Raw genomic sequence first — 26,281 nt, forward strand, 5'->3', positions numbered from 1 at the left:
GGTAGCTCCAGCACTGGGGTCCCAGGTGGGCACTGCTCAGGGGAAGCTCACATCACTGGAGACCTGGCTGGGCACTGTCGGGCCACCCGCTGTGAATCTTCATCCCTGCAGCTGCCTGGATTCCTCTGTCCTGATTTCTATCAGGCAGGGATTGGTTCCTGTCACGTTACCCTGACCCCCTGCTGGCACCAATACGCCAGGATCCTCTGCTGCCATTGTGTATCAGAGGGGAAGGTGCTACCCTGAGGTGCTCGGCATTCGGGGGTGAAAGCACCATAGGATACAAATTCTTCTCTCAAAGCAGGGATTTGGTCTCTGAAGAGGTCCCTGGTCCCAGTGGAGTGACCGGCTGATGCTCACAGCTGAGGCAGAGACAATCCACCCCGTACCCCTGCTGTGCACTGAGCAACCCAGTCCAGCCAGCGGATCCCACACAGAGTGTCCCTGCCTCCTGCTGGGAACCATGTGGCCACTGTGCAGGGTTGGGGCTCAGCGAGATACAGGGGAGCAGTGAGAGGAAACACGGTGGGTGGAAAAACTCCCCCCTCCCTTCCCCACATCCACACTGGCTTCCTCATTTCTGTGCAGTACTTTCTAGCTACTGCTAGGCAGGTCTGATGGCCGGCTGACGGGTTCTCCCCCCTCTTCTGCATTCTGGGGGCAGTGGCAGAACATGGGGTGAATAACCTGATGGAAATGGGGGTCTTGGAGTTGAACCATTTGCATCAACAACCCTTCCCCCCTCCAACACACTTTCTGCACCCCACTTCTCCAGCATGGAGAGTGTGGGGTAGTGAGAGCCCAGCCCCACAACTCCCTAGGGGGGAGCGTGTTACTGGCTGAGACTCCAGCACCCACCAGGCAGGAGGGGAGAGTGCAGCGGGGACCGGAGGTGGCTCATTTCTTGGTGGGATCCCCTCACAGTTGTCCCCCTCCCCAATCCCATCCAGATGGGTGGGAGTTGGAGCTCAGATATTGGGAGAGGATCTAGCCAGGCTGTGCTGGGCCCAGCAGGTACTGGGGAGGGGGCGCTGTTCCCACAAGTTTCCTGGAGAGCTCCCCCATGTATATCTGCCATCAAGTGAGGCCCTGGGTTGGGGCCTTGTTCCCCCACCTGCTCTTCCCCTCTGTAGCGAAGTGAGACTCACCCCTGTGGTGCCTCTTGCTGGTCATCTTGGGAATTAGCTCTTCCGGCCTCTGGAGCACCCTCTGCAGGCTGGTGTCTCACCTGCCACTGGACCCCATGTCCCTCCCAGACCCCAGTGTCCTTTACATCAGGGTTCTGCCCCCTACCAGCAACCCACAAACTCCCCTCCCAGGGGAACCCCCAAACCCCTATCGCCACCTTGCCTCAGTGGCTATTGCCAGTCTCCATTTAGCCCCCGCTCCCTGGGGCAAATGCCGTCTGTAATCCACTCATCACCGGCAAGGGGGGTTGGACCAGCTGTGTCTGCCTATTCCTGGGCAGCCCCTCTGCAGCCCCAGTGCCCTTGTTGTGGGCCCTTAACTCAGCCTGGGACTTAGCTAGGCTGGAGCTCCCCAGCTCCCTCTGCCTTCCCCAGCACTGCTCCACCCTAGGTACCCACCTCAGCTCCCAGCAGCCAGGGCCTTCACTCTCTAGCTTCTAGAGAGAGTCTCTCCTACAGCCTCTGGCCCTCAGCCCTCATGTAGGGCCAGCTGTGGCCTGGTTGGGGCGTGGCCTCAGCTGTGGCTGCTTCTCCAATCAGCCTAGCTTTTTCCAGCCACAGCCCTCTCCAGGGCAGCTTTAAGCCCTTCAGGGCTGGAGCGGAGTGACCACCCTGCTACACCCTCACTCCATGGGGGTCTCTCCCCAGCCTCTATTCCAGACTCACTGCCGGCCCCCAGCCTGAGGTTTCCACCTTCTGCCCAGTTACATCTGGAGAGAGAACGTGGGGATCTTGGTGGCTGTACAAGGACCATCAAACACTCTCCCCATCCCTGGTCCTCAGCCACTTCTCCCTGGCAAAATCTACACCAGGATTTATTTCCTAGAGCAGCCAGGAGCTGGTCACCCACCTAGACACCACAGCGATCGGCAACCCAGAAACCCCAGTGGTGGCAGACTGGATGTGTGGTTTGGACACTGAACTGGGTCTCAGTGGGTCTGGGTCCAGTTTATACTCTTAGGTAGTGCTAGGGTGACCAGATGTCCGATTTTATAGGGACAGTCCTGATTTTTGGGTCTTTTTCTTATAGAGGCTCCTATTACCCCCCCACCCCCATCCAGATTTTTCCCATTTGCTGTCCGGTCACCCTAGGTAGTGCCATGGCAGACATTATAGGAAGCCCTGAGCCAGATGTGCCTTGACAATTCGACAGTGCCCTGGGACTTGGAGAGGGTCCGGTTCCCAGCCTGCCACAGACTCTCCCCGTGACCTAGGACCAGTCACTTCCCTTGGGGATCTCCAAGGAGACCAATGTTGTTTGGTGCCAAAATCCCATTGAAATTTGTTGGGGGCCTAACTCCTTTAAGTGCCTGATCCACTCTGGGTCTCAGTTCCCCCAATTAGAATGGGGATAATTCCTCCTTCTTGCCTCTCAGGGGTGGGGTGATGGCACATGCACGAATGTCCATGGCATCCAAAGATGCCAGGATGAGAGGAGCCATCTTACCCCTGGATTTGGCCCTGGGGTGACCGCTGCTGGAATCCTGCATCCAGTTCTGGTCTCCACCATTCAAGGATGGCGATAAATTGGACAGGGGGCAGGGCAGGGTTAGGATTCTGATTAAACGGTTGCAAAACCTGCCTTAGAGTGAGAGACTCCAGGAGCTGGAGCTGTTTAGCCTAACAATGAGAAGGTTCCTATCTGGGGAACAGAAATTTGATAATCGACGGCTCTTCAATTGAACCGACAAAGATCAAACACACCCCAAAGGCTGGGAGCTAAAGCTAGACAAATTCAGACTGGCAATAAGGTGCAGATTTAAACAGTGAGGGGATTCACCACTGGGAAAATTCCCCAGGGTCAAGGTAGATTCTCCAGCACTGGCGATTTCTGAATCAAGTCTGAATGTTTCTCTCAGAGATCAGCTCTAGGTCACAGAGGAATCAGTTCAGGGAAGTCCTAGGGCCTGGGTGACACAGGAGGTCAGACTCCATGATCACAATGGTCCCTATTGGCCTTGGGATCTATGAAAAGATCCCATAGGGAGAGAGAGAGACACACAGACACAGGCTATGGTTCATTTGCCATGGTGTATTTACCAGTGTGGGAGGTGGGGGCTGGGCAGTGAGATGAGGCTGGCTCACCAGGACTCATCTCTTCCCCTTTCTCTCTTCTCCTTATTCCACCGTGGCCTCTCCCTCTGCACTGACCCCTCTGCCTCTGTTCTAGATCCCCCGCCGGCCCCCACACTCTCTCGGGACCCCGAGTACACAGTGTATCTCCCAGGGGAGCGGGTTACCCTCACGTGCTCGGCTCCTGGGGATGAGCTGGCTTCGGGATACAGATTCTTCTATCAAGAAGGGCAGCAGGACCCCAGCGTAGTCCAACACCCAAATGAAGGTGCCCGGCTGGAGCTCACAGCTAAGAAGGGAAATGCTGGGACATACACCTGTGCGTACTGGAGATGGGAATCCAATCGGGAGATCTCATCTAGGAACAGCAACTCCGTCTTCATCCCAGTGACAGGTGATCCCCTGTTTTTCCTGCTGTTGATGTGAGAGTCTCTAGGGATCTGAAGCCCACCCTGTGACAGAGCCTCAGGTGCGGTGCTCTAGAGCCACTCTGGAGCCGTGCCTGGGAGGGCCCCTTCCCTGTGTCAGCCCCCGTAGGGTCACAGGCTAGGTCTATACTACCCGCCTGAATCGGCGGGTAGAAATCGACCTCTTGGGGATCGATTTATCACGTCCCGTCGGGACGCGACAATCGATCCCCGAATCGGCGCTCTTACTCCACCAGCGGAGGTGGTAGTAAGCGCCGCCGACAGAAAGCCGCAGAAGTCGATTTTGCCGCCGTCCTCACAACGGGGTAAGTCGGCTGCGATACGTCGAATTCAGCTACGCTATTCACGTAGCTGAATTTGCGTATCTTAAATCGACTCCCCCCTGTAGTGTAGATGTACCCACAGTCTCACTAGGGGCCATTTGGCTGCAGCACCTCCTGGGATTGAACCTTGGACCCTTCAGCCCCCCTGGGTCACACCTCGAGCTCCCCGCAGCGACACCACCTCATTGCACACCTGAGACAGACACTTGCAGACCCGAAGGGAGCAACGCGCCCCCACCTTCCTTAAACTGCAGTGACTCTCAGCGAGTGCGGTAACAGCAGGAGGTTTATTGGCTATTTCGGAACCAGCGTAGAAAGTCCTTAGTTACCGTCGAGAACAGAAAGTTACAGCAAATTCCATCTGGGTCAGTCCAGAGTCCTCTGGCCCCTCTGTAGTCCCAGTCCCTGAGCGTCTTCTGCTGCCAGCAGCCCACACTTGCAACCCCACCTGGCCCCTCCTCAGTCCTTTGTTCTTGTTACTGGGAAACCTTGTCACCTGACCCTTCTCCTTAGCCCTTTGTTCTCCAGCTGGTCACAGCCCTCTACCGTCCTGCAGACGGGGAGCCATCCATGGTCGTTAGCTCTAGACATGAAATGTCCAGGAAATTGGAGTGGCCATTGTCTTCTGGGACTCTTCATGGGCATGGGGCACCATACCCCAGACTGCTAACCATCAGCCACACCCAATATCTGGGTCTCTGCAAAGAGGAAACAATCTTTTCCCACCACCTCATTAGCCATGCAGCACATAGGGGAAACTGAGGCATGCACCCAATTAATAGAAAATTGCCATATGGTGACACAACCCAACGTCTCAGCTTTACTCCCTGCCTCTAGTCAGTGCCACTCCCTGCATCTCAGACACTCTGTGGTGGGCACAGGGGTCCCACCTGATCACAAAGAATGGGCACTGAGAGGGCACCACTGTGGGGTAGCTCCAGCACTGGGGTCCCAGGTGGGCACTGTTTGAGGGAAGCTCACACCACTGGAGACCTGGCTGGGCACTGTCGGGACCACCCACTGTGAATCTTCATCCCTGCAGCTGCCTGGATTCCTCAGTCATGATTTCTATCAGGAGAGGGATTGGTTCCTGTCATGTTACCCTGACCCCCTGCTGGCACCAATACACCAGGTCCTCTACTGCCTTCGTATATCAGAGGGGAAGGTGCTACCCTGAGGTGCTTGGCATTCGGGGGTGAAAGCACCATAGGATACAAATTCTTCTCTCAAAGCAGGGATTTGGTCTCTGAAGAGGTCCCTGGTCCCAGTGGAGTGACCGGCTGATGCTCACAGCTGAGGCAGAGACAATCCATCCCGTACCCCTGCTGTGCACTGGGTAACCCAGTCCAGCCAGCGGATACCACACAGAGTGTCCCTGCCTCTTGCTGGGAAACGTGGCCACTGTGCAGGGTTGGGGCTCAGTGAAACACAGGGGAGCAGTGAGAGGAAACGCGGTGGGTGGAAAAACTGCCCCCTCCCTTCCCCACATCCACACTGGCTTCCTCATTTCTGTGCAGTACTTTCTAGCTACTGCTAGGCAGGTCTGATGGTCGGCTGACGGGTTCTCCCCACTCTTCTGCCTCTGCCCCAAGAATGGCGAACGTGGGGTAGTGAAAGCCCAGCTCCACAACTCCCTAGGGGGGAGCGTGTTACTGGCTGAGACTCCAGCACACACCAGGCAGGAGGGGAGAGTCCAGCGGGGACCGGAGGTGGCTCATTTCTTGGTGGGATCCCCTTACAGTTGTACCCCTCCCCTCTCCCATCCAGGGGGGTGGGGGTTGGAGCTCAGATACTGGGAATGGATCTAGCCAGGCTGTGCTGGGCCCAGCAGGTACTGGGGAGGGGGCGCTGTTCCCACAAGTTTACTTGAGAGCTCCCCCATGTATATCTGCCATCAAGTGAGGCCCTGGGTTGGGGCCTTGTTCCCCCACCTGCTCTACTCCTCTGTAGCGAAGTGAGACTTACCCCTGCAGTGCATCTTGCTGGTCATCTTGGGAATTAGCTCTTCCAGCCTCTGGAGCAGCCTCTGCAGGCAGGTGTCACCCCTGCCACTGGACCCCATGTCCCTCCCAGACCCCAGTGTCCTTTACATCAGGGTTCTGCCCCCTACCAGTAACCCACAAACTCCCCTCCCAGGGGAACCCCCAAACCCCTATCCCCACCTTGCCTCAGTGGCTACTGCCAGTCTCCATTTAGCCCCCGCACCCTGGGGCAGACGCCGTCTGTAACCCACTCATCATCGGCCAGGGGGGTTGGACCAGCTGCGTCTGCCTATTCCTGGGCAGCCCCTCTGCAGCCCCAGTGCCCTTGTTGTGGGCCCTTAACTCAGCCTGGGACTTAGCTAGGCTGGAGCTCCCCAGCTCCCTCTGCCTTCCCCAGCACTGCTCCACCCTAGGTACCCACCTCAGCTCCCAGCAGCCAGGGCCTTCACTCTCTAGCCTCTAGAGAGAGAGTCTCTCCTACAGCCTCTGGCCCTCAGCCCTCTTGTAGGGCCAGCTGTGGCCTGGTTGGGGCGTGGCCTCAGCTGTGGCTGCTTCTCCAATCAGCCTAGCTTTTTCCAGCCACAGCCCTCTCCAGGGCTGCTTTAACCCCTTCAGGGCTGGAGTGGGGTGACCACCCCGCGACACCCTCACTCCATGGGGGTCTCTCCCCAGCCTCTATTCCAGACTCCGGCCCCCAGCCTCAGGTTTCCACCTTCTGCCCAGTTACATCTGGAGAGAGAACGTGGAGATCTTGGTAGCTGTAAAAGGATCATCAAACGCTCTCCCCATCCCTGGTCCTCAGCCACTTCTCCCTGGCAGAATCTACACCAGGGTTTATTTCCTAGAGCAGCCAGGAGTTGGTCACCCATCTAGACACCACAGCGATCGTCAACTGAGAAACCCCAGCGGTGGCAGACTGGATGTGTGGTTTGGACACTGAACTGGATCTCAATGGGTCTGGGTCCAATTTATACTGCTAGGTAGTGCCATGGTAGACATTATAGGAAGCCCTGAGCCAGATGTGCCTTGACAATTCGACAGTGCACTGGGACTTGGAGAGGGTCCGGTTCCCAGCCTGCCACAGACTCTTCCCGTGACCTTGGACCAGTCACTTCCCTTGGGGATCTCCAAGGAGACCAATGGTGTTTGGTGCCAAAATCCCATTGAAATTTCTTGGGAGCCTAACTCCTTTAAGCGCCTGATGCACTCTGGGCCTCAGTTCCCCCAATTAGAATGGGGATAATTCCTCCTTCTTGCCTCAGGGGTGGGGTGCTGGCACATGCACGAATGTCCATGGCATACAAACATGCCAGGATGAGAGGAGCCATCTTACCCCTGGATTTGGCCCTGGGGCGACCGCTGCTGGAATCCTGCATCCAGTTCTGGTCTCCACCATTCAAGGATGGTGATAAATTGGAGAGGGGGCAGAGCAGGGTTAGGGTTCTGATTAAACGGTTGCAAAACCTGCCTTAGAGTGAGAGACTCCAGGAGCTCGAGCTGTTTAGCATGACAACGAGAAGGTTCCTATCTGGGGAACAGAAGTTTGATAATCGATGGCTCTTCAATTGAACTGACAAAGATCAAACACAACCCAAAGGCTGGGAGCTGAAGCAAGACAAATTCAGACTGGCTATAAGATGCAGATTTTAGCAGTGAGGGGAATTCACCACTGGGACAATTCGACAGGGTCAAGGTGGATTCTCAATTGCTGGCGATTTCTAAATCAAGCCTGAATGTTTCTCTCAGAGATCTGCTTTAGGTCACAGAGGAATCAGTTCAGGGAAGTCCTAGGGCCTGGGTGACACAGGAGATTGGACTCGATGATCACGATGGTCCCTTCCGGCCTTGGGATCTATGAAAAGATCCCATGGGGGGGGGGGAGAGAGAGAGAGAGAGAGAGAGAGACGGGCTGTGGTTCATTTGCCGTGGTGTATTTACCAGTGTGGGATGTGGGTGCTGGGCAGTGAGATGAGGTTGGCTCACCAGGACTCATCTCTTCCCTTTCTCCCTTCTCCTTATTCCATCGTGGCCTCTCCCTCTGCACTGACCCGTCTGCCTCTGTTCTAGATCCCCCGCCGGCCCCCACACTCTCTCTGGACACCAGGTACACAGTGTATCTCCCAGGGGAGCGGGTTACCCTCACGTGCTCGGCTCCTGAGACTGAGCTGTATTGGAGATACAGATTCTTCTATCAAGGGCATCAGGACCCCAGCATAGTCCAACACCCGAATGAAGGCGCCCGGCTGGAGCTCACAGCTGAGAAGGGAAATGCTGGGACATACACCTGTGCGTACTGGAGACGGGAATCCGATCGAAAGATCTCATCTAGGAACAGCAGCTCCGTCTCCATCACAGTGACAGGTGAGCCCCTGTTTTTCCTGCTGTTTGATGGGAGAGTCTCTAGGGATCTGAAGCCCACCCTGTGACAGAGCCTCAGGTGCGGTGCTCTAGAGCCGCTCTGGAGCAGTCCCTGGGAGGGCCCCTTCCATGTGTCAGCCCCCGTAGGGTCACAGTCTCACTAGGGGCCATTTGGCTTCAGCGCCTCCTGGGACTGAACCTTGGAGCCTTCAGCACCCCTGGGTCACGCCTCGAGCTCCCCGCAGCGACACCACCTCATTGCACACCTGAGACAGACACTTGCACACGCAAAGGGAGCAACGCGCCCCCACCTTCCTTAAACTGCAGTGACTCTCAGCGAGTGCGGTAACAGCAGGAGGTTTATTGGCTATTTCGGAACCAGCGTAGAAAGTCCTTAGTTACTGTCGAGAACAGAAAGTTACAGCAAAGTCCATCTGGGTCAGTCCAGAGTCCTCTGGCCCCTCTGTAGTCCCAGTCCCTGAGCGTCTTCTGCTGCCAGCAGCCCACACTGAGCAACCCCACCTGGCCCCTCCTCAGTCCTTTGTTCTTGTTACCAGGGAAACCTTGTCACCTGCCCCTTCTCCTTAGCCCTTTGTTCTCCAGCTGGTCACAGCCCACTGCCTTCCTGCAGAGTGGGGGCCATTCATGGGCATTAGTTGCTGGACATCAAATGTCCGGGAAATTGGAGTGGCCATTGTCTTCTTGGGCTCTTCATGGGCATGAGCCCCAAGCCCCAGGCTCTAGGCATCAGCCAAACCCAATATCTGGGTCTCTGCAAAGAGTAAACAATCTCTTCCCACCACCTCCTAAGCGTGCAGCACATAGGGGAAACTGAGGCATGCACACTTTTAATAGAAAATTGCCATATGGTGACACACCCCAACGTCTCAGCTTTATTCCCTGCCTCTAGTCAGGGCCATTCCCTGCATCTCAGACACTCTGTGGTGGGCACAGGGGTTCCACCCCATCAGCAAAGAATGGAAAGCGAGAAGGCACTGCTGTGGTGAGCATGTTACTGCCAGAAACCCAACACCCAATGGGCAGGAGTGGAGAGGCCAGCAAGGACTGGAGGCTGCTCATTATTTGTTGGGATCCCATCCCAGTTGTCCCCCTCCCCGCTTCCATCTAGGTGGGTGGGGGTTGGAGCTCAGACAGTGGGAGAGGATCTAGCCAGGCTGTGCTGGGCCCAGCAGGTCCTTGGGAGGGGGCGCTGTTCCCACAGGCTTACTGGAGAGCTCCCCCATGTATATCTGCCATCAAGTATGTCACAGGCACTGGAGCACGAGACAGGGAGGTGGGACTAGGTTGAGGCCCTGTGTTGGGGCCTTGTTCCCCCTTCTGCTCTTCCCCTCACTCCCTGGGGGTCTCTCCCCTGCCTCTGTTCCAGACTCCCTGCTGGCCCCCAGGCTCTCTCTGCACCGTCCTCCGTCCGCCCCCCATACACCATGTATCTCCTAGGGGAACTGCTCACATTCATCTGCTCAGCTCTCGGGCTGTCCGAGGGATGAAATCAAGGTTCTACCAGCTATTGGGTGAAATCTCCAACCCCAACAACTGGGACCAGATGGAAATCAAGGCTGAGTCAGGGCCCTGCTCCTGTGACTACACAATACACCAGGCTCCAGCAGAGGCCATGTCCATGCGGAGTGACCCTCTCTCGATATCAGTGCAGAATAAGGCCTCTTTCTCTTTCTCTTTCGCCCTGGGGCCGACCTACCTGATCTCCTACATCACACACAAGTCACACGGTACATTGGGTTGCAGGTCAATGCTGTACTAGGGTGAAGTGTGGAGGTGTCTAGGGCTGCAACTTCCTCTCCTATTGGTTTGCAGTAAGATCCTGGGGTGTGGTGCAGTGCTTTGTCGGGGTGCAGTGTAATATTGGGGTGTGGTGTGATGCCAGATTGGGGTGCAGGGTCAGGTTGGGATGCAGTTGAATTGCCGGGGGCAACTATTCCTCCTGTGGGATCCCTCCCTCGCTCCAGTTAGCCAGTAACAACCTTCTCCCCGGCATCTCCTCCTCCTGGCTCTCTGAGCCCCTTCTCCTGCAGTGAAATCTCACCCGTTGTCTTTTCCAGATACCCCTGCAGCCCCCACCCTCTCCCTGAGCCTCCCACACCAGCTGTACCTCTCCAGGGAGTCTGTTATGTTCACGTGTTCAGATCCTTCCAGTGATTACACTGTTACAGGATTCCAGTTTTCCAGATTATCTCCTCCGGTAACAGTGACATGCACACCCTGAGATATGTAATGCAGAAAAACACTGGATCATACACTTGTGCATACTGGGTAGAGCCATCAGGTGGCAGGATGAAATCTGTGGAGACTCCCACTGTTTCCATCAATGTGACGTGTGAGCTCTGCGCTGTCCCCAGCTTCTCTTGGAGTTTGTACATTCTCGAGACACCCCATCTCCTTTGGGGAATCCAGGACCTGCAGCCAATGAGATGAATGTCACACACACAGAGCAGGGCTGATCCCCACCAGCAGGGGGCAGCGGGGATAGACACAAACAGACATTGAGACACACATACACGCATGGATCTCTACTGAATGCCAGTCCCCCAAACCCTTTCCCCCACCTCCAGCTGAGCTCCTTTCCCCAACATGCCCAGATGGACAGCGTGGGGTGACAAGGACGATGGGAATGGGGCTGTCGGGGTTCCATCAATGATCCTCCCAGCCTCAGCTTCCCAGCCTCTGCCCAGTTACAGCTGGAGAGAGAACATAGAGACCTTGGTGGCTGTACAAGGACCATGAAAGGCCCTCCCCATCCCCGCTCCTCAGCCACTTCTCCCTGGCAAAATCTACACCAGGGTTATTTCCTAAGCAGCAGGGAGCTGATCACCCACCTAGACACAACAACGGTCGGCAACCGAGAAACCCCAGCGGTGGCAGACTGGATGTGTAGTTTGGACACTGAACTGGGTCTCAATGGGTCTGGGTCCAATTTATACTGCTAGGTAGCGCCATGGCAGACATTATGGGAAGCCCTGAGCCAGATGTGCCTTGACAATTTGATAGTGCACTGGGACTTGGAGAGGGTCCAGTTCCCAGTCCTGCCACAGACTCTCCTCTTGACCTTGGACCAGTCACTTCCCTTGGGGATCTCCAAGGAGACGAAGGGTGTTTGGTGCCAAAATCCCAATGACATTTGTTGGGGCCTAACACCTTTAAGCTCCTGAGGAACTCTAGGCCTCAGTTTCCCCCATTAGAATGGGGATAATTCCTCCTCCTTGCCTCTCAGGGGTGGGGTGCTAGCACATGCACGAATGTCCATGGCATACAAACATGCCAGGGTGAGAGGAGCCATCTTACCTTTGGATTTGACCCTGGGGCGACCCCTGCTGGAATCCTGCATCCTGTTCTGGTCTCCACTATTCAAGGATGGAGATAAGTTGGAGAGGGGGTAGGGCATGGTTAGGGTTATGATTAAATGGTTGCAAAACCTGCTATAGAGTGAGAGACTCCAGGAGCTCGAGCTGTTTAGTGTATCAACGAGAAGGTTCCTATCTGGGGAACAGAAATATGATAATCGACGGATCTTTAATTGAACAGACAAAGATCAAACACAACCCAAATGCTGGGAGCTGAAGCTAGACAGATGCAGACTAGCAAACAGGGAACAAATTTTAGAAGTGAGGGCAATTAACCACTGGGACAATTTCCCAGGGGTCGTGGTGGATTCTCCAGCACTGACGATTTCTAAATCAAGCCTGAATGTTTTTCTCAGAGATCTGCTGTAGGTCACAGCGGAATCAGTTCAGGGAAGCCCTAGGGCCTGGGTGACACAGAAGGTTGGACTCCATGATCACAATGGTCCCTTCTGGCTTTGGGATCTATAAAAAGATCCCAGAGGTTGGGCCGATCCTAGCTATTTTGATGCCGGGCGTGGGGGACCTGTGGGGTCCCAGACCTCCGCTGGGGGGCTCTGTGGGGCCCACCCTAGTCCTCCGGGGGCGGGGGGAGTTTGCCAGTTCCTGCGGAAAGTGGAGTGACCTGGCCCAAGCCTGCTCCATTCCCCTGGCTCCCAGGCTTGGGGGGCAGGGGAGAACCACCCCGCAGTACTTGCCGGCGGCACGGCTGGGGAGCCAGGGGAGCGGAACAGGCTGCAGCGGGTCGCTCTACTTACCGGTGAGGGCAGGCCTGACCGCTTCTGCAGTCCTCAGGGAGTGGGGGTGGAGCAGGGGAGGGAAGAGGCGGGGTTGGGGCAGAGCAGGGGCTGGGGCCATGGGGAAGAGGCAGGGAAGGGGCTGGAGCAGCACACAGCGGTGCAGGGGACCAGGAAATCCTGGTGCCCTAGGCAGCCGCGTAATTTGTGTATGGGTAGGAACAGCCCTGCCAGAGGGAGAGAGAGAGAGAGAGAGAGAGACGGGCCATGGTTTATTTGCTGTGGTGTATTTCCCAGTGTGGGGGTGGGTGCTGGGCAGTGAAATGAGCCTGTTTGTGATCATGTCAGTCCAGGACCCTCTCTTCCCCCTTCTCCTCATTCAATCATGGCTTCTCCAGCTCCACTGACCCCTCTGCCTCTGTTCTAGCTCGCCCGCCAGCCCCTACGCTCTCTCGGTACCCCAGGTACACAGTGTGACTCCCAGGGGAGCGGGTTACACTCACGTGCTCGGCTCCTGGACGTGAGCAGGTTTCAGGATACAGATTCTTCTATCAAAAAGGGCAGGGGGACACCAGCGTAGTCCAACACCCGAATGAAGGCGCCCGGCTGGAGCTCACAGCTGAGAAGGGAAATGCTGGGACATACACCTTTGCGTACTGGAGACAGGAATCCAATCGAGAGATCTCATCTAGGAACAGCAACTCCGTCTTCATCCCAGTGACAGGTGATCCCCTGTTTTTCCTGCTGTTGATGTGAGAGTCTCTAGGGATCTGAAGCCCACCCTGTGACAGAGCCTCAGGTGCGGTGCTCTAGAGCCACTCTGGAGCCGTGCCTGGGAGGGCCCCTTCCCTGTGTCAGCCCCTGTAGGGTCACAGTCTCACTAGGGGCCATTTGGCTGCAGCGTCTCCTGGGACTGAACCTTGGAGCCTTCAGCACCCCTGGGTCACGCCTCGAGCTCCCCGCAGCGACACCACCTCATTGCACACCTGAGACAGACACTTGCACACTCAAAGGGAGCAACGCGCCCCCACCTTCCTTAAACTGCAGTGACTCTCAGCGAGTGCGGTAACAGCAGGAGGTTTATTGGCTATTTCCGAACCAGCGTAGAAAGTCCTTAGTCACGGTAGAGAACAGAAGGTTACAGCAAAGTCCATCTGAGTCAGTCCACATCAGCCACACCCAATATCTGGGTCTCTGTAAAGAGTAAACATTCCCCATGCAGCACATAGGGGAAACTGAGGCATGCACCATATTAATAGAAAATTGACATAGAGTCACACACCCCAACGCCTCAGCTTTACTCCCTGCCTCTAGTCAGGGCCACTCCCTGCATCTCAGACACTCTGTGGTGGGCACGGGAGTGCCAACTGATCAGCAAAGAATGGGCACTGAGAGGGCACCACTGTGGGGTAGCTGCAGCACTGGGGTCCTAGGTTGGCACTGCTCGAGGGAAGCTCACAGCGCTGGAGACCTGGCTGGGCACTGTTGGGGCCACTCACTGTGAATCTTCATCCCTGCAGCTGCCTGGATTCCTCAGTCATGATTTCTATCAGGCAGGGATTGGTTCCTGTCATGTTACCCTGACTCCCTGCTGGCACCAATACACCAGGATCCTCTCCTGCCTTCGTGTATCAGAGGGGAAGGTGCTACCCTGAGGTTCTCGGCATTCAGGGGTGAAAGCACCATAGGATACAAATTCTTCTCTCAAAGCAGGGATTTGGTCTCTGAAGAGGTCCCTGGTCCCAGTGGAGTGACCGGCTGATGCTCACAGCTGAGGCAGAGACCACCCGTCCCGTACCCCTGCTGTGCACTGGGCAACCCAGTCCAGCCAGCGGATCCCACACAGAGTGTTCCTGCCTCCTGCTGGGAATCATGTGGGCACAGTGCAGGGTTGGGGCTCAGTGAGATACAGGGGAGCAGTGAGAGGAAACGCGGTGGGTGGAAAAACTCCCCCCTCCCTTCCCCACATCCACACTGGCTTCCTCATTTCTGTGCAGTACTTTCTAGTTACGGCAAGGCAGGTCTGATGGTCGGCTGACAGGTTCTCCCCCTCTTCTGCCTCTGTCCCCAGAATGGAGAAAATGGGGTGAATAACCTGATGGGTACATCGGGTTGCAGGTCGATTCCGTACTGGGTGCAGTGTGAAGGTGTCTAGGGCTGAAATTTCCTCTTCTATTGGCTTGCGGTAGATGTGGGGGTGCAGCGTGGTTCTATGTTGGGGTGCAGTGTAATATTGGGGTGTGGTGTGATGCTAGTTTGGGGTACAGTGGGATTGCAAGGGGGCAACGATTCCTCTATGGGTATCCCCTCCCCCCACTACTGTCAGCAAAGGTGCAAACAATTTGATGTTTATTGGGGTGAACTTCCAGCAAGCAATGATTTCAATTTCCTTCCTTGGTGTCCCCCTTCCCAGCTTGACACCACAGAGCGTTGCCTGTATCCCTGTTCCCATTCTCCCCCCTTACTTCCTGATTGACTGCAGACTATATAGTAAAACTTGAGTTCTGCTTAGCTATACCTTAACCAATCATTTTACTGAAATTTAACTAACCAATCCTAACATATTGTAACATGATTATTTAACCAATTATACCCCACTACCTTAATTGGTTTACATCCAGCAAAATTAATTATACAGCAGACAGAAACAATAACAGAACAATCAGAAGAGAAGACTGAGAGGGGATTTGATAGCTGCTTTCAACTACCTGAAAGAGGGTTCCAAAGAGGATGGATTTAGACTGTTCTCAGTGGTACCAGGTGACAGAACAAGGAGTAATGGTCTTAAGTTGCAGTGCGGGAAGTTTAGGTTGGATATTAGGAAAAACTTTTTCACTAGGAGGGTGGTGAAGCACTGGAATGGGTTACCTAGGGAAGTGGTGGAATCTCCTTCCTCAGAGGTTTTTAAGGTCAGGCTTGACAAAGCCCTGGCTGGCATGATTTAGTTGGGATTTGGTCCTGCTTTGAGCAGGGGGTTGGACTAGATGACCTCCTGAGGTCCCTTCCAACCCTGATATTCTGTGATTCTAACCAGACAGAGATTATACAGACAAACAATAGGGAAGTGGGGACTACAGTGATAGAACAACACAGAAATGAGGATTTCACATCCCAGCTATTGATAAGTGAATTCTCAGACCGGATGCTATCAAACTAAGTTCTCTCTAACCATCTTAAGATCTGTTTCTTATCTGGTGGGGATGGGCACTATCAGGACAGGATTGTCTTCCTAACAGCCCATCCCACCTTATTTCAGTGGGGCTGGTTTGGGATGTGAGGATGTGACCGTTCGCTTCCCGGCTTATGGCTGTCTCTGCTACTTAGCCAAAGGCCTTAGCCTAAGAACAAGGCCTCAGACTGTCATAGTGAGCGAAGGCCCATAGACAGGCAGACAGTGATTTTGATTCGTGTTTTGTACGTCTATAACTAGCTAAGTGATAAGAATACACCTAAATTCTTAAAGTCTAGGCCTTTGCAGACAGGCCTCAATATCTATATCCTAACAAGGGCACCCACTGGGTCAGTTTCACCCCCGTCTCCGGTCAGTGCCAATCCCTGGGTCCTTGGGCACCCTGGTAGTTTGGAGGTGCAGGGGGAGGGGTGCTGGCAGTGATATGGGGAGGGAGGGAGGGGAGCTCTCAGGGAACCAATAGACGTTGCTTCAGTTTATAGCAGTATTTCATCACCTGGGGTGTTTAACTGAAACCCAGATTTAGGGCCAGGACTGTAACATTCGTCAGTATCACAGAAACATCGATTACGAGGCCAGAGGGGGCGACTGATCGTCTAGTCTGACTCCCGGCAGAACACAGGCCATGGAACAGCCCTGGATTAACCCTGCTTGGACTGGGGCAGCTCTTTTAGAAAAGACACCTCGTCCAGACTGAAAAATCACCAGTGATGGTGCATCCCTCTGCCCCCCTCTGGGTGCCGGGAGCCAGGACGTAGGTGGTCTGGCCTGATTGTCTGAGCAGGGCCGGAACTAGGAACAAGTTCGGAGCAAGGCAGGAAGCAGGATGGGAGCAGAGCAGGAACAGGGCTGGAGGCAGATTTCAAGAGCCAGGCAAAGAGCAGGGTCCCATGCAGCAGCAGGACGTCACAGCTGCTCTGACGGCCCCCAGCCAGGTCAATTCCTGGTTTAGATAATGGGTGCCAGCCAATCAGGCAACCCCAAGCCTTGGGTATCCCGACAGGCCATCCTATGCGGCCTGACATGCCAGCATTACTGGCAGCTGCTTCATCTGTCTCCCTTGGTGATGAAGAGGGAGCATCAGACACCCTGGTTCCCCCTGCCCTGGGCTCCAGATCTGCCCACTCAAGGACCCCACTCTCAGGTCCTTAGGACGGGTCCCAGTGCGCTTCATGGGTCTCAATCCCTCCTCCCTGGCACCACTGCAGCCTTTTGGAAGGGGGCTCCAGAACTGTGCAGAGCAGCTTGGGATGAAGTGGAGGCAGGAGAATCTCTGGGTGAGTCTGGCTGTGGGGGCAGGAGCTTATTTCATACTGGGGGGGATGTTATTATTTACTTGAGTAGGACATCAATTCTAAAGAACATTCTCGCCACCCTCCCCCACTTCAGTCCGTCCATCTGCCCCCAAGCTCACTCTGAGCTCACAGTACTTGATATTTGTAAGTGGTGAATCTGTGACCCTGACATGCTCATACCCCCTGTCTCCTGCTGTTTGCTCACCCTCTGGCTGGGTATCTCTGCTCCAAGTACCGGGTGTGACACAGCTCAGTTTCTCAGCTCCAGATGGGGCCATTCACTGGGTCAGTTTCAATCCCTGTCTCTGGTCAGTGTCACTCCCTGGGTCTCTGGATCCCCTGGTGTGTTTGGAGGAGACATAGGTGCTACTTTGGAGTTCGGGGGCTGCCAGTCAGTAGTAACATTGAAAACTTAGGGAGGTTTAATGGAACAAACTCCAAATCCCCCCATCTATGGTCTCTGTCAGGCCCTGGTGTCATAGAATCATAGAATATCAGAGTTGGAAGAGACCTCAGGAGGTATCTAGTCCAACCCCCTGCTCAAAGTAGGACCAACCCCAACTAAATTATCCCAGCCAGGGCTTTGTGAAGCCGAGCCTTAAAAACCTCTAAGGAAGGAGATTCCACCATCTCCCTAGGTAACCCATTCCAGTGCTTCACCACCCTCCTAGTGAAAAAGTTTTTCCTAATATCCAACCTAAACCTCCTAAACCTGTGGTGGGGTTGAGCTCCTCTACAGAAGGGAGAGGCTTCCAGCTGATCAGTAAATTTGTCATTTAGAGGGCACTTCTTTGGGGAAGCTCACAGCCCTGAGCACTGCGGTGTGGAGCTCGCTACATTGTCTATTCTAAGCCTCCAGACCTACCGCTTAATTCATGTTTATTATCCGGAGATGGATCAGTTAATGGCATCTTACCCAGTCCCCATGTTGGCACCAATACGCCGGAGATGGATAATCCGCTGTCTCCTGCTTGGTAACATGTGGGCACAGTGCAGAGTTGGAGCTCAGTGAGCTACAGGGGTACAGGGAGTTTCCCATGGAGAAGTCTCCATCCCCCTCTAATTCCTGAGATGAATTTGACCTGGTAACATCTGCCCCTCACCTCCCAGGCCTTCCAGAGATCCTGGCCAGGTTGGACCTTCTGCATCTAACCCTGACCCCTGTTTTCCAGACCCCCCTGTGGCCCCCTCCCTCTCCCTGAGTCCTGATCTCCCCGGGGACCTGCCCAGTGAGCCTGTTCCCCTCACATGCTGGGCTGCCCCTGGGGTCACAAAGCTGAAGGATCCAATTCAACATGGTGGGGGCATGGAGCACCTCAGCTGGGGGGCTCTGGGTTTGGCATCTGTCTGTACCGGGTACCCCGATCCGGCCGGGAGATCCAAGTTGGGAAGAGCCAGTCCCTCTCCACCAGCCTGGACACAGACCTGGGCATCCAACATGGTCACCTTGCACATCTACCCCCTGGGAAGGTAGAATCCCATCAGGGCATCCAGCTCTCACAGTCTGGCCCAACTGGGCAGAAATCACCAGATGCCCTGGGCCCCCTCTGTCTACAGAGGGCTCCATAAATATCAGGGTTGGGGCATTAGTAACGGAGAAGTGACAGAAAACAAGTCAGATCCTGGTGACCCAGGCCACCTTCTGACCCCCACATCCCAGCCCATATAATATCTGAAGGAGGCCATCTCCACCCCCTAGCCCGGCTCTCACTTATTTCTGTGGGGTGACCCTCAGGATCCTGAGGTGAAGCAAGAGGCTCTGGAGAGAGAGGACAGGTCAGCGCTGAATAAATTGAATTCTGGGCACCATCTACACTTCCCCCACTGCCATGTCCCAGATGACCCCTCCCCTTTGCTGCTCCCCACAGATCCCCCTCCCCAGCCAGTGCTGAGGCTGGATCCCCCTTCTGGAGCAGTGAGTGAAGGACTCCCCCTGCTCATCACCTGCGCAGTCTCCAGAGATGCCAGAGAGTGGAGATTTCACTTCTACAAGGACGGAGTCGAGATCGTCCCCAGGGACATGGGGTCTGAGATCAGCACCATGGAGCCTGGTACCGGCTCTGTGAATGTCTCTGTGCTCAGCATCCTACAGGCCGGTCCCAACAAAGCCGGGAAATTCACCTGCGGGTACGAGGAGAATGTGAGCGGGAGGTGGATCCCGTCCCCCAGGAGCCGGGCTGTGAACGTCACTGTGAATGTCACCGGGACAGGTCAGACTTCCCTAATTTCTTAATTCACCTCCCTGTGTTACTCCCATTTGAGGAGAACCATCCCCAGGAGCTCTCCTGGGAAAGGGAGGGCGGATGAGGTGACAGATTTCACATGGGGATAGAAAACAAAGTAGAGATGAAAACCCCGCTTCTCCTCCCAGGTCCTTTCTATCTATGACACTTCCATGGCCCAAGTATCTGAGCCCCTCACAATGTTATTAATAGATTTAGGTCAGAGGTGCACAAACTATGGCCCGCGGGATCCTCCTGCCCAGACCCTGAGGCTACCCCGGCCCCTCCCCTGCTGTTCCCCCTCCCCCTCAGCCTCAGCGGTGGGGCTGCGAGCTTCCAGAGCAGCGCAGATGCAGAGCCCGGCCTGACCCAGTCTCTGAGCTGTGGGATGGCTGGCTCCAGCCGGGCGGCATGGGGGTTGGATAGAAGAAAGGGGAGTTCAGGGTGGTGGGGTGGATGGGGTCGGGGCACTCACAGGGCAGGGAACAGGGGGTTGAATGGGGGCAGGGGTCCCCGGGGGGCAGTCAGGAAGGGGAGGTGGGTTGGATGGGGCAGTGGGGGGCAGTCAGGGGCAGGGGGCCTGCGGACGGTCAGGGGACAGGGAGAAGGGATGGTTGGATGGGGCAAGGGTCCCCGGGGGGCAGTCAGGAAGGAGGGGGGTTGGATGGGGCAGCAGGGGGCAGTCAGGGGCAGGGTGTCTGGGGGCGGTTAAAGGACAGGAAGCAGGGGGGTGAATGGGGCAGGAGTCATTAGAGATCAGGGGGTTTGGATGGGGTAGGAGTCCCGGGGGGGCAGATAGGAGGTGGGGGCCAGGCCACAACCCCCTCCCCTAACCGGCCCTCCATACAATTTCCGAAACCCTCAGGCCAAAAAGTTTGCCTGCCCCTGAGTTAGCCCCTCAGTGCCCATTTTAGAGATGGGGAATGGAGGCAAGGAGAGGGTAAGTCCCACAGGAGGCCTGCAGGAGAATAGGGAATTGAACCCCAATATCCAATGCCAACCCCATAACCACTGAACCACCCTTCCCCTCTTTAGAATGAGGCTATTACAGACTGAACATACCATAGACCATACCATACCCCTGCCCCATACCATAGAAGGGTTGTCAGAAAGCCCTTGCACCAAAATTTGATTCCTTTGTGGGTTTGAGAACTTTTCTCAGGGATGTCTGGCTGTTCTCATGGCCCCTTCCCTCTCCTTTTTTATTCTGCTGCGTGAATAGCCTCTTACAGTACCCGTGATATTCTGCTGACAACAGTTGGCCTCTTGTTTCTGGTTGGAGCCATTGCTGCTCTCATCTGTTACTGCAGGAGGAAGAAAAGAGGTGAGTGAAAGGGGGAGACGCACTGTGATCTCCCATCTGCTCCCTCAATATGGTCTTGCCAATAACTATTCTGTAGTGATCAGCGTAAATAGTTTTAAACTATTAACAACCGCAAAGCAACAGGCCATGGTGTGGGCATGGAAACCAAATCTGAAATATGCCTGGCAAATGAGGTATGTACCTTTCAATGAGCAGGCAGTGTTTACAAAGAAGATAGAGATGTAAAAAATATTTATGGGTTTTCAAATGTATCTTGGTACGTATTTATTTTAATAACACATGTTGTCAAATAACCAACTCAGCTGAAGCTTGATTTAAGACAATCAATCAATCCATCCTTAATACAGCGCTATATAGAGAAAAGAAAAGAAAAGAAAACGTACAAACCCTCTGAGCCTGGAGAAGTGTTGGCAGCTTACTTCACTTCTAAGTCACTCCCCAACATTCACACCTTATATACTGGTTTAAAACAAAGAAAATCCTTTCTTGTGTTTTGTTTTGTTTTTTAATTAATAAGCCAGTGACACCTGTGATTAGGGGGAGGGATAGCTCAGTGGTTTGAGCATTGGCCCGCTAAACCCTGGGTTGAAAGTTCACTCCTTAAGAGGGCCATTTAGGAAACTGTGGTAAAATTTTGTCTGGGGATTAGTCCTGCTTTGAGCAGCGGGTTGGACTAGATGACCTCCTGAAGTCCCTTCCAACCCTGATAATCTATCACTACTGGGACTGTCTATAACCACAATTTGCTCTTAATGACTTGGACATTAATCAATACATTATTTAATGGTTTGCAGTTATATTGATTATAGAATACATGTGTTATAACAAGTATTCCTATAAATGTTGGTAACTACTAATATTTTATTAACCATGCGGTCTCGCATGATATTCTTATCGATAAACTAGGCAAATACAACTTAGATGGGGCTACTATAAGATGGGTGCATAACTGGCTGGATAACCATACTTAGAGAGTAGTTATTATTGGTTCCCAATTCTGCTGGAAAGGTATAACAAGTGGGGTTCCGCCGGGGTCTGTTTTGGGTCCAGCTCTGTTCAATATCTTCATCAACGACTTAGATATTGGCATAGAAAGTACGCTTATTAAGTTTGCAGGTGATACCAAACTCGGAGGGATTGCAACTGCTTTGGAGGACAGGGTCATAATTCAAAATGATCTGGACAAATTGGAGAAATGAGGTAAACAGGATGAAGTTTAACAAAGACAAATGCAAAGTGCTCCACTTAGGAAGGAACAATCAGTTTCACACATACAGAATGGGAAGAGACTGTCTAGGAAGGAGTACGGCAGAAAGGGATCTAGGGGTTATAGTGGACCACAAGCTAAATATGAGTCAACAGTGTGATGCTGTTGCAAAAAAAGCAAACATGATTCTGGGATGTATTAACAGGTGTGTTGTGAGCAAGACACGAGAAGTCATTCTTCCGCTCTACTCTGCGCTGGTTATGCCTCAACTGGAGTATTGTGTCCAGTTCTGGGCACCGCATTTCAAGAAAGATGTGGAGAAATTGGAGCGGGCCGAGAGAAGAGCAACAAGAATGATTAAAGGTCTTGAGAACATGACCTATGAAGGAAGGCTGAAAGAATTGGGTTTGTTTAGTTTGGAAAAGAGAAGACTGAGAGGGGACATGATAGCAGTTTTCAGGTATCTAAAAGGGTGTCATAAGGAGGAGGGAGAAAACTTGTTCACCTTAGCCTCTAAGGATAGAACAAGAAGCAATGGGTTTAAACTGCAGCAAGGGAGGTCTAGGTTGGACATTAGGAAAAAGTTCCTAACTGTCAGGGTGGTTAAACACTGGAACAAATTGCATAGGGAGGTTGTGGACTATCCATCTCTGGAGATATTTAAGAGTAGGTTAGATAAATGTCTATCAGGGATGGTCTAGACAGTATTTGGTCCTGCCATGAGGGCAGGGGACTGGACTTGATGACCTCTCGAGGTCCCTTCCAGTCCTAGAATCTATGAATCTATGAAAAAACCACAGTGAGCATTTATAAGCATCCCTTATAAACTACAGCAGCTAGTCTATTGCAATGACACGTCATTTACTAGCAGTTGCTTTCTGGATATCTGGGTAGGTCAAAAGGTCAGGGTAAAAGTAGAGTGGAGAACAGGCTGAGTACAGACCTACTATGATTATAGACATTCGTTAGTCTAAAACAAAACACTCTTTGGGAGTAGAGTTTAGCTAAATGGATGCTGAGCTTTTGGGCCGAGGAATAACAAGAGTTGTATGTACAAAAGAGAATCATAAAAGATTAATATTTATTACCAATAGTAACATCAATAAACAGGTAAAGAAACAGGCTTTCGAGAGGCAGTAATCTGTGTTTTCAATCAGCAGATTTTCAGTGCATTCAAAAGAGTTGAAAACCGTTAACAGGTTTTGTGCTGGGGACTGAGGGGTTAGTTCAGTGGTTAGGGTTTGGGTTAGGGTTAAGAAGAGGGTAAAGTATAGAACTGGTTGTGACTGGGGCTCCAGAGGGGCCACACTGAGATTGCTCAATCAGGGCAAACGGCAAAGAACGGGGCAGATGATCCCCCAAACTGATGGTTATTCTAATACTTAGATTTACCAAGCTAGCAACAAGACAGCTTCCACGATACCTTACTGGTTACCCAGAAGCGAAAACCCAGCCTTGGGCTCCCACCCAGACAGCCAAGTCAAATATTACTGAACATTTTGTTCATCATATGAAAAGCTCTACCAGTCCCCAAGGATTGGACACTTACCCAGCAAGTTAATGACTGTCTTACCTAAATATGCGCTTCCAGCCAATTCTTATTCACTACACTAAGATGTATTGAAAAGGAAAAGATAGGGAGAGTGTAGGTTAACAGATCGTTGTACACACCGGTATGAATAGAGATCTTAGGTCAGTTTCGTGGTAGAGATGGTGAACTTTAGAATTCTGAAAGGACTTTTTGGAACAAGTTCCATAGGTTCCAGTCCAATGTCCAATATCAGGGCGATCCAGAATGGAACTGGAGACCTCTGTCTTGCAGCTCAAACGTCCCCTGATGAAGCTTAAGCAGATCTGAGATAACACGATCGGGACCCAAGATTCCTTTTATCCTGTAGTTCTCTTGCAGCCTCTGGACAGCATACAGTCCTTGGGTGAACAACAGGCAAAGCATTATCTCTTTGAAGTAGGCCTCTTATTTCCTAAGCATCACTGGTAATTAGCTACATTGATTAGCATAAGGTAATTACCCATCTTCAGGTTTCAGAGTAGCAGCTGTGTTAGTCTGTATCCGCAAAAAGAACAGGAGTACTTGTGGCACCTTAGAGACTAACAAATCACATCAGCTATACCATCAGGGGCTCGTTCACCTGCACATCTACCAATGTGATATATGCCATCATGTGCCAGCAATGCCCCTCTGCCATGTACATTGGCCAAACCGGACAGTCTCTCCGCAAAAGAATTAATGGACACAAATCTGACATCAGGAATCATAATACTCAAAAACCAGTGGGAGAACACTTTAACCTGTCTGGTCATTCAATGACAGACCTGTGGGTGGCTATCTTACAACAGAAAAACTTCAAAAACAGACTCCAAGGAGAGACTGCTGAGCTGGAATTGATATGCAAACTAGATACAATTAACTCAGGATTGAATAAGGACTGGGAATGGCTGAGCCATTACAAACATTGGATCTATCTCCCCTTGTAAGTATTCTCACACTTCTTATCAAACTGTCTGTACTGGGCTATCTTGATTATCACTTCAAAAGTTTTTTTTCTCTTACTTAATTGGCCTCTCAGAGTTGGTAAGACAACTCCCACCTGTTCATGCTCTCTATATGTGTGTATATATAGCTCCTCAATATATGTTCCATTCTATATGCATCCGAAGAAGTGGGCTGTAGCCCACAAAAGCTTATGGTCTAATAAATTTGTTAGTCTCTAAGGTGCCACAAGTACTCCTGTTCTTTTTACCCATCTTCAGCCATTTACAGGTAGTTTACTACAAACTTCAAAGAGAAATAAGAAGGATGATATTACTTCGCAGTTCATCTAAGTTAATCTAAGTGTTAACATCTCTTTTTGATCTGTGAACTAACAGAATACAGACAGGAACTGTTTGGTTACATTGTCAACCTCTAACAATATATATGTAAAAAGAACAGGAGTACTTCAGGCGTGGCTGATGTGATTAGGTCCTATGATGGTGTCACTTGAATAGATATGTGGACAGAGTTGGCAGTGGGGTTTGCTGCAAGGATATGTTCCTGGGTTAGTGTTGTGTGGTGTGTAGTTGCTGGTGATTTGCTTCAGGTTGTGGGGCTGTCTGTAAGTGAGGACTGGCCTGTCTCCCAAGATCTGTGAGAGTGAGGGATCATCTTTGAGGATAGGTTGTAGATCTTTGATGATGCGCTGGAGAAGTTTTAGTTGGGGGCTGAAGGTGACAGCTAGTGGCGTTCTGTTACTTTCTTTGTTGGGCCTGTCCTGTAGTAGGTGACTTCTGAGTACTCTTCTGGCTCTGTCAATCTGTGTTTTCACTTCAGCAGGTGGGTATTGTAGGTTTAAGAATGCTTGATAGAGATCTTGTAGGTGTTTGTCTCTGTCTGAGGGATTGGAACAAATGCGGTTGTATCTTAGAGCTTGGCTGTAGACAATGGATCGTGTGGTGTGTCCTGGATGGACATCAGCCATGCCATCGGAGCTCGTTCACCTGCACATCTACCAATGTGATATATACCATCATGTGCCAGCAATGCCCCTCTGCCATGTACATTGGCCAAACCGGGCAGTCTCTACGCAAAAGAATAAACGAACACAAATCTGACATCAGGAATCATAACATTCAAAAATCAGTAGGAGAACACTTTAACCTCTCTAATCACTCAGTGACAGATGTTAAGCTGGCAATTTTGCAACAGAAATGCTTCAAAAACAGACTCCAATGAGAAGCTGCTGAACTTGAATTAATATGCAAACTAGATACCATTAACTTAGGTTTAAACAGAGACTGGGAATGGCTCGGTCATTACACTAATTGAATCTATTTCCCCATGTTAAAGTATCCTCACACCTTCTTGTCAACTGTCTGAAATGGGCCATCTTGATTATCACTTCAAAAGTTTTTCTCCCCTGCTGATAATAGCTTCTCTTAATTAATTAGCCTCTTACAGTTGGTATGGGTACTTCCACCTTTTCGTGTTCTCTGTATGTATAAATATCTTCTTACTATATGTTCCATTCTATGCATCCGAAGAAGTGGGCTGTAGCCCACGAAAGCTTATGCTCAAATAAATTTGTTAGTCTCTAAGGTGCCACAAGTACTCCTGTTCTTTTTGCTGATACAGACTAACACGGCTGCTACTCTGAAACCTGTCAATATATATGTAAACACACACAAAACACAATCATTATCTGCTAATCTGTCTGTAAAGGTTGAATCCGGGTCAATTAGCCTGCAAGTCGTGTAGGCCCTGTGTCACACTGGGGCATAATTTAAATCTAGGAATTAGGGGATTCATAGAATTCAAGGCCAGATGGAACCATTAGATCATCTCACTCCCCTCCTATATATCACGGGCTATTAATGTCAGCCAGGCACCCCTATACTGAGCCCACCAGCAGAGAACAGGAGGGACCAACGTCCCACCAATGCCTGGACACACTTGAAAGGGCAGGGGATTGCTTGGGAGAGACGTGTTCAGATGATCCCAGCAGGTGATGTGTTCCCCTTGCTGCAGAGGACGGGGAAAAACACCCAAGGTCCCGGCTGCTTTGAGCTAGGGGCTGAGGATGA

The 26,281-nt window shown here is 52.3% G+C and overlaps 1 protein-coding gene across 1 annotated transcript in view; it reads left to right on the plus strand.

Moving 5' to 3' along the window:
* Positions 1 to 26,281, plus strand: part of LOC135975233 (Fc receptor-like protein 5) — a 35,543-nt gene that overhangs the window by 5,040 nt on the left and 4,222 nt on the right. The window contains exons 4-7 of the mRNA XM_065565391.1: positions 3,358 to 3,654; positions 8,061 to 8,354; positions 18,816 to 19,157; positions 20,392 to 20,493. Coding sequence (XP_065421463.1) covers positions 3,358 to 3,654; positions 8,061 to 8,354; positions 18,816 to 19,157; positions 20,392 to 20,493 — 1,035 coding nt within the window. The remainder of the gene's footprint in view (positions 1 to 3,357; positions 3,655 to 8,060; positions 8,355 to 18,815; positions 19,158 to 20,391; positions 20,494 to 26,281) is intronic.

The sequence above is a fragment of the Chrysemys picta genome, chromosome 13 (assembly GCF_011386835.1).
Source record: "Chrysemys picta bellii isolate R12L10 chromosome 13, ASM1138683v2, whole genome shotgun sequence".
In the NCBI taxonomy this organism is placed as follows: Eukaryota; Metazoa; Chordata; order Testudines; family Emydidae; genus Chrysemys; species Chrysemys picta.